Genomic DNA, 7,789 nt, shown 5'->3' with positions numbered 1-7,789 from the left:
AGTTCTCCGCCCCTCTATCCTCTCCACACTTTGTCACCGTTGGGAACGGTACCTCTGTACCAATCTCTTCCTATGGCTCCACCTCTTTTCGCTCTCCTTCTGGTCATGTGTTCAAACTCAACCATGTTCTCCTTGTCCCACGTTTAATTCGCAATCTCCTATCTATTCGCAAATTTACTCGTGACAATTCATGTTCTGTTGAGTTTGACTCTCTTGGTTTTTCTGTGAAGGACCTGAAGACTTGTCGTGTGATCCTTCGCTGCAATAGTGAAGGGGATCTCTACACGTTTCCTGGCACCCCTCGTCGAGCACCACCCACCACCGCCATGCTTGTCTCCACCAACGCCGATCTCTGGCACCAACGACTTGGTCACCCTGGTCACGATGCTATGTCGGCGCTCCAGAGTCTTTCTTTTATCAAGTGTAATAAATTGCGGCGGCCTCATGTCTGTCATGCCTGTCAGCTAGGCAAACATGTGCGCCTTCCGTTTAGTTCGTCTACTTCTACGTCTAGTACCAAGTTTGAGTTGATACATTGCGATTTGTGGACATCACCAATTATTAGTAATTCTGGTTTTCGATATTACCTTGTTATTGTCGATGATTATTCTCACTTTTACTGGTCATTTCCGCTACGCCAAAAATCTAGCGTCTCCAGCACTCTTGCTAAATTTTTCGCCTATGTACGCACTCAGTTTGGTACCACCATCCGTTCCATGCAAACGGACAACGGCACCGAGTTCCTGAACTCTGCCGTTGATGATCTTCTTGCACAACACGGCACCACTCTCCGTCTGTCGTGTCCTTACACTTCACAACAAAATGGCAAGGCTGAGCGTGCCATTCATACCATCAACGATACAATGCGCACCATCATGTTTCATGCTCACATGCCTGAGAGTTTTTGGGCTGAAGCTCTTGCTGCCGCGACCTTTCTCCTTAATCGCCGTCCTTGCAAGGCTATTGGGTCAATGATTCCGTACACACAACTCTATGGTCGTTCTCCCAAATATGACTCGTTGCGTGTCTTCGGATGTCTATGCTATCCCAATGTTGCATCTACGGCTGCACACAAACTTCGCCCCCGCTCGGTCCCATGCGTGTTTCTTGGCTATCCGTCTCAACACCGTGGCTACCGCTGCTTTGATCCATCCTCCGGGAAAATAATAATCTCTCGACATGTTGTTTTCGACGAAGGTGTTTTTCCGTTTCAGCTTGCAGCGACCACTTCGGGCGTGTCTACTGCCACGCCCACGCCACGGCGGCTGGACTTCCTCTTCACCGACATACGGAAGCCAGCCCCGCCCGTGCCACCCCGCACTCCCACACGCTCGGCTGCTTCTCCACCCGCGGCAGCGGGATCGCCTGTCGCTGCCTCGCGGCAGCCACGGCAGCCACGGCAGCCTGCCCCGGCCTCTTCGTCTGCCACGGCAGGACACAGTGCTCCCGCACCGGTCTCGCCTCGCTCGCGCGCCGCTGCCCGGCCCGAGCCTTCTGCACCCAAGACGACGCGCTCTGGTCGTGTGTCTCGTCCTGTTCATCGCCTGGATCTTTCTGCTGTGGACTCCGTGGCCCCGCCCGTGCCCACGACTTTCCGACAAGCAATGCAAGATCCTCTCTGGCGTCAAGCAATGGCTGACGAACACCAAGCTCTCCTGGACAACAAAACTTGGTCTCTTGTTCCGCGTCCACCTCAGGCAAATGTGGTCTCCGGGAAGTGGATTTTTCGTCATAAGTTTCACTCCGATGGCACCTTGGCTCGCTATAAGGCTCGTTGGGTTCTGCGTGGGTTCTCCCAACGCCCCGGTTTGGACTACGATGAGACTTTCAGTCCGGTTGTTAAACCAGCCACGATCCGTCTGGTCCTTCAGATTGCTGTTTCCAGTTCATGGCCAATTCGCCAGCTTGATGTGAAGAACGCCTTTCTCAATGGCTATCTGGATGAGGTTGTCTACTGTCAGCAGCCACCTGGCTTTGTTGATCCTGCTCATCCCGATCATGTTTGCCGTCTGCACAAGTCCCTCTATGGTTTGAAGCAAGCTCCTCGTGCCTGGTACCAACGATTTGCTGCTTATCTCTCCACCATTGGCTTTGTTGCTTCCGTGACGGACACATCACTGTTTGTTCTTCGGTCTGCTGCTGACACAGCCTATCTCCTGCTGTATGTTGACGACATCATAGTCACTGCTTCATCATCTGCGTTTCTGCAGCATCTCCTAGACAGATTACACAGTGAGTTTGCTATGACTGATCTCGGCGATCTACACTTCTTCCTGGGCATTGCTGTTCGTCGCTCTTCTACTGGGCTGTTTCTGTCTCAGCGCCAGTACGCCGTTGATCTCCTTCAACGGGCTGGCATGTCTGACTGTCATCCCTGTACCACACCGATCGATATTCAGGCCAAGCTCTCTGACATTGAAGGTGAACTCGTCACTGATGCTACGGACTACCGGAGTCTTGCAGGTGCTCTTCAGTACCTTACTCTGACGCGTCCGGACCTTTCATACGCGGTACAGCAGATATGTCTTCATATGCATGCTCCCAGACAGCCACATCTTGCTCTTGTGAAGCGTGTTCTCCGCTACGTTCGTGGAACTTTGGATCTCGGCCTTCATCTGTCCGCGTCCTCTTCTACAGCTCTTACCGCCTACTCCGATGCTGACTGGGCTGGGTGTCCTGACACACGCCGCTCCACATCGGGATACTGCGTATACTATGGTGATAGCCTGATCTCTTGGTCATCCAAGAGGCAGACCACCGTTTCTCGCTCTAGTGCAGAAGCTGAGTACCGAGCCGTAGCACATGTGGTTGCTGAGTGCTGTTGGCTCCGCCAGCTCTTGCAGGAGCTTCATCGACCTCTCAGTTCTGCGACTGTTGTCTTCTGTGACAACATCTCTGCTATCTACATGTCCTCTAATCCGGTGCAACACCGCCGCACCAAACACATTGAGATTGACATTCACTTCGTTCGCGAGAAGGTGTCCCTTGGGGAAGTTCGTGTTCTACATGTTCCCTCTGCGCTTCAGTTTGCTGATGTGATGACAAAGGGGTTGCCGACTCAGCTGTTTCTTGACTTTCGGTCCAGTCTCTACGTTCGAGAACCTCCCGCTGTGACTGCGGGGGGGTGTTAGCGTATGTATTAGCGTGTATAGTAGTTCTATTTACTTGTGTACCCTAATTGTATTGTACTCTAACTCTTGGCCTTTGGCCCATTATATAAACACCTGGAACCCCACGTATTACCGTGAGAGGCTTCCCCCAAACCCTAGCAACCTTTCTACAGCTCCACAATCATCAAGCTGGGCAATGGCACGCACCCAAGTTTCTGGAGCTCGCACTGGCTAAATGGCACGCACACAAGTTTCTGGCGGCTCTCTTTCAGCACAGTAGAAAAAGATCCACTATCCTCCATGAGACCATGAACGCCACTGGAAAGCCAAAACGTGCTCTGTCCGTCTGCAGCTTGCTGCTGCAAACCCAAATAGGATCAAAGGAATATGTAAGGGCCGGGAACAACCAATTCAAATCACAACGATCTCAACGCGCACTGAACGAACTACCGAGACCGAGCCATATTGTGCTTCAGTACCTGCAGTACTACCAAACCACCACAAAAGTCACATCTTATACTTGCTCCTTTCGAAGCTCCCTTGTAGCAGCACAGTGGTTTTTGAATGAAACATCTATAAAAAAAATTCATGAACAGACTAAAACTAAGGAGGGGGGTGTCCAAGGCCAGGTTTGTGACTGAAATGAAGTCGTAAAAAGGTGGCCCCGATCATACAGGAACAGTGCACAACATTTGCAGGCTTAAAGATCTCTGCTGTTATGCACCAATAAATTGATATGATCCATCACAATATGTGGATGGTCAAGTAAAACATGTGCATTCACTATTTACATCACCAGCCCCTTGAGCAAAACTGGGAACGCAAGGACCTGCAATAGCAAAATCAAGCATTTAGAAAAAAGATAGGAGGGAGATATAGTGAACTACATTTTTTCAGATAAATAATGGAACAGTGTATTCACAACTTACACTACAGGGTAAACTTTTACAAGACTCTGCACTTATTTGACTAGCTTGCTTTTAGTTGCAGAGAACATTATATAGAATCCATTTCTGACAAATGTGAAATCAACCAGCCCACATGCTCTGCAAAGATCTTCAAGCTCCGCTTCTGATAAGAAGATATTGCTACCAGTGATTTGACCAATATACTGCAAAGATAGTTTCAACAATAAGTTAGTACAAAACATGGTCAACAAAATTGAATCCACAAATAGAAGAACAGGATTCTCCAAAGCTTAATTAATCCTCCATTTGTTACTCTAGAGTGACGAACAACTATCATGGTTGTCTAACTAATTAATCTGTATTACCGCTTGGCAAACAATTATTTGTTGATGATAAGAGTCAGGATTACCGGGCGTCCAATCCACAATACTGGAACGGCTGGTGGCAGAACGTCTGCTATGAAAGTAGAAGCCACGAAAATACCCCCAGGGCGAAGGACTCGGCTAATTTCAGCAACCTATAGAAAGACCAAAATAATATTTCACCTTTTATCAGTGCCTCACTTGCTAGGGCAGGAAGCTAATTGTATAAAGGTAGATCTCCCTAACGTGAGATCTACAGGAAGTTTAGATAAAGAATATCATTGCTGCAAATTTACTTAGCATGCATACAGAAGTGTGAATGTGCTACGATTTTTTTTTTGGAAACTAACTCCTTGTTCTCCATTACACTCAACCTGTGAAGCTTAATAAAGTTGCAATACAGAAACCATGAATAAGATTTCATGCATCTTAGTCAATTCTTATTTGAATTTTGTGTGAGCTCAGTCGCAAGCAGGTGGACTATCAGAAGAAGGCATGTGGATATGACAAGCGTGTAAAAATATGACAAGCGTGCAAGTGCATGTTCCTATTGTAAACTTGTATACTGCTATGTGCTTCCTGATAAGCATGAGTACGCAAACTACTGAAACTAACATGTGTTCACATGTATTAAGAATGCACATAAGAATGTGGAGTAATCAAGTTGGTATGTCAATATGCAAAATGACATACAATGAATATGAATAAAAGCCTGTTAGTCCCGGTAATACTGGAAGACATTGTAGCAATACAAAAAAAAAATTGAAGACATAAATTTGCACTTTAAATAGGAATCTTACAGCACAAGCTGGAGATGGCCAACAATGAATTGCGGCACCAGCATGCACAGCATCAATTGAACCACTCACAAGCGGGAGTCTGGATATATCAGCTCTAACCAAGGCTAATCTCCTGAAATTGGCAGTAATGTGACATCAGAGTACTCTATTCGACATTAGAATTGACCAATAACCACAGGAGAAACTGCATTTGTATACCATTCCAAATGAGATCAATAATTGCTTAGAATTCATATCACGTGTGACAAAATGAGTTACAGAAAGAAACTTGCAGGTCAGGGCAACTGTAAAGCATACTCATCAGAAATGTTTTCCTGCTTGATGAATTCATTGCACTGCTTCAACATATTCTCTGAGAAATCCAGTGCCACTACAAGAGAATATAGTCCACTCTTGACAAACAATCTTGAAAATAAGCCACTTCCACAACTTGCATCAACTATAACACCTCCATTTGTTGGCTTCAAATAAGTTTTTGCCATGTCAAACTGCAATTTCATTCCCATACTAAAAAATGATTCCAGAAATTATACTTGCTATCAGAAATGGTACTTAAATGCTTATATATACGTGAGAAAATTGAATCTGACTCAAGACTGTATGCGTAGTTACAAACAGGCCAGGCCACAGCCAGTCCTGAGCCCAGAATACCACAAAAAATAAATACGGTTGTGGCCCTGCCCTAAGAGCTCAACCACGCTGGGTCAGTCTGAATGCAAACATGGTTTATATTTTTCCTGCCAGGCCAGACCCAGGTAATGTTCAGGTCTATCAATACATATTATGGCAATATATTTCAGAATATTTGGTAACCAAATTTTGGTTATAGACTTGTATCTTACCACTAAACCACACCAGGGAATTGATAACGTAGCGCTCTGATTTCTCTAATGTAAGTATAATTTAGTTGTTGTTTACGGCTTCTTTTGAGAAACGGAGGGAGTATTCAGTAATGTATTATATTTTCTTATAAAGCAAGGAAATGACTGTTAACGTATGCATTTGTAACGATGATTGTGAGGACAGGTATTTTCCAAATGTAATTGAACATGCTCATGGAAACAAGAATAGTTAAGAAACATGACCTCTCTCTCCAGGCCTGGGAAACCACCCCATATAAAATTTTGGCGCCATCCTCTCTCATAAAGAAATGATACCAACGGGGTCCTGTTAGAATTGTTAATCATTCGTAAGGAACATTCTGGTTAGAATTAATTAGCAAATGCAGAGTCAGTCTTCTGCAAGACAAAATCGCTCAATAGGCGTTAGCATCAACAACACCTTGCAACCTGTCACTTCCACACCCTGATGGAGAGGAGGAGAGGAAACACAGAGTGGCAGGAGGTAGTACTACAGTCTACATAGGACAAGAGCTTCAGTCAAGAGATGATCTGAGAGCGCCACAGGATGAAGGAGCTTGCTCAAAATTCAATAGTAAGTGGGTGTGTTCTAACTTCTAAGAAGGTGTGAAGCGGTGAAGCCTGAATGCGCCATGTGTATGGTGAAGAGGTAAGATATGAAATTGTGTGAATCCGTCATATGCTGAAACAACAATTTTTTTAACGTGTACTTGAGCTGGACTTACGAGTTAAGAGGTTTCTTGCACTGCTTGTTAAATAGTCATGAGACATGCTTTCAGCACTTAATTTTCAATATAATGGAGTATGGTTTATGACGATACATGACGCCAATATTCAGAAGACGTTAGTACCTCAACTTACGGTATGCCAGATTATAGTTCAGTGCCCTCTCTTCATCTAAGCTTCTGAGTTCAACGGACTTCAGAAGAAGCAGCAAATGTTACCTGAAAAGTTCAGTTGCCGCCGGCATGGACTCGGAGTACTCAGCAGAACCAACTGACACAGTTAGATCCCAGTAATCATCCTTACTGGAGTACACTTTTTTGCAAGTAGAACATTCAAGGCTAGAATCGGATTTGGTCGGCCTGAAAAGGAACCGATGAAAAATCAAACAGGCATCGATGCCCACCGACTAGCACGCTGGATATTCTGCTGACACGCAGATGGCAACAAGACCACTTACGCGGACTGGTGATCGATCGAGCTTACGAGCGGGTAGTAGCAGACTGGGCAGGCCAGTTTGCTCAGCTCCGTCTCCGTGTCCGCTTCCACCGAAGGTTCCTGCAGTACAAGGAGCACGATAAATTCAGTGGTCATCCCTTATTCGCGTACATCTCTCCATCGAATTTCATCTGGAATTCTTGAGTAGGAAATGAAACCGCAGCAAAGTGAACGGCCTCAAACTCCGGCGGGAGACGCGCAAGGCGAACAATTAATCCAGGGAGCGAACAGGCAGGCCAGCAACCTGCTCGACGGAATACTCACGGCAACAGCCTCGTCGGAGTCGGGCACCACGGTAGTGAAGGCGCTGGCTTGCATGGCAGAGCGCGGGAGCATCTTCCCGGCCGCTGAGGTGGCGGCTCGTGGAGGCGCAAGACGGCGCAGGGAGAAGCCGCGCAGAGCAACGACTGCAGCGGCGGAGATGGCCGCGCTTCGGATTGCCGCCATCGTGGAGTCCGGGTACCGAGGAGGAGGAGGGAAAAATTGGAAGTAAATCAGCGGACAGGGGTCTGCGGCGTGCCGTGCTGC

The 7,789-nt window shown here is 46.8% G+C and overlaps 1 protein-coding gene across 1 annotated transcript; it reads right to left on the bottom strand.

The window, feature by feature from the left end:
- Positions 1-3,726: 3,726 nt before the first annotated feature.
- On the bottom strand, positions 3,727-7,789 carry LOC127318746 (uncharacterized methyltransferase At1g78140, chloroplastic). The gene is made up of 9 exons (XM_051349226.2): positions 7,526-7,789; positions 7,224-7,321; positions 6,985-7,125; positions 6,266-6,347; positions 5,478-5,668; positions 5,181-5,292; positions 4,428-4,535; positions 4,040-4,221; positions 3,727-3,939 (listed from the first exon to the last, which is right to left on the bottom strand). Exons 1-8 carry the CDS (start codon positions 7,706-7,708, stop codon positions 4,072-4,074), a joined length of 1,065 nt encoding a protein of 354 aa, XP_051205186.1. The 5' UTR covers positions 7,709-7,789; the 3' UTR covers positions 3,727-3,939; positions 4,040-4,071.

Source organism: Lolium perenne, chromosome 7 (genome assembly GCF_019359855.2).
Source record: "Lolium perenne isolate Kyuss_39 chromosome 7, Kyuss_2.0, whole genome shotgun sequence".
Classification (NCBI taxonomy): domain Eukaryota; kingdom Viridiplantae; phylum Streptophyta; class Magnoliopsida; order Poales; family Poaceae; genus Lolium; species Lolium perenne.
Note: the sequence above shows the minus strand (reverse complement) of the source record. Positions and strands in the feature narration are given on the sequence as shown.

Coding starts and splice junctions, on each gene's coding strand:
- LOC127318746 (XM_051349226.2), bottom strand. CDS start 7,708: ATGGCGGCAATCCGAAGCGCGGCCATCTCCGCCGCTGCAGTCGTTGCT. Junction 7,126..7,223: donor TCGATCGATCACCAGTCCGC/GTAAGTGGTCTT, acceptor GTTCCTTTTCAG/GCCGACCAAATCCGATTCTA. Junction 4,536..5,180: donor GGCCATCTCCAGCTTGTGCT/GTAAGATTCCTA, acceptor GTCTTTCTATAG/GTTGCTGAAATTAGCCGAGT.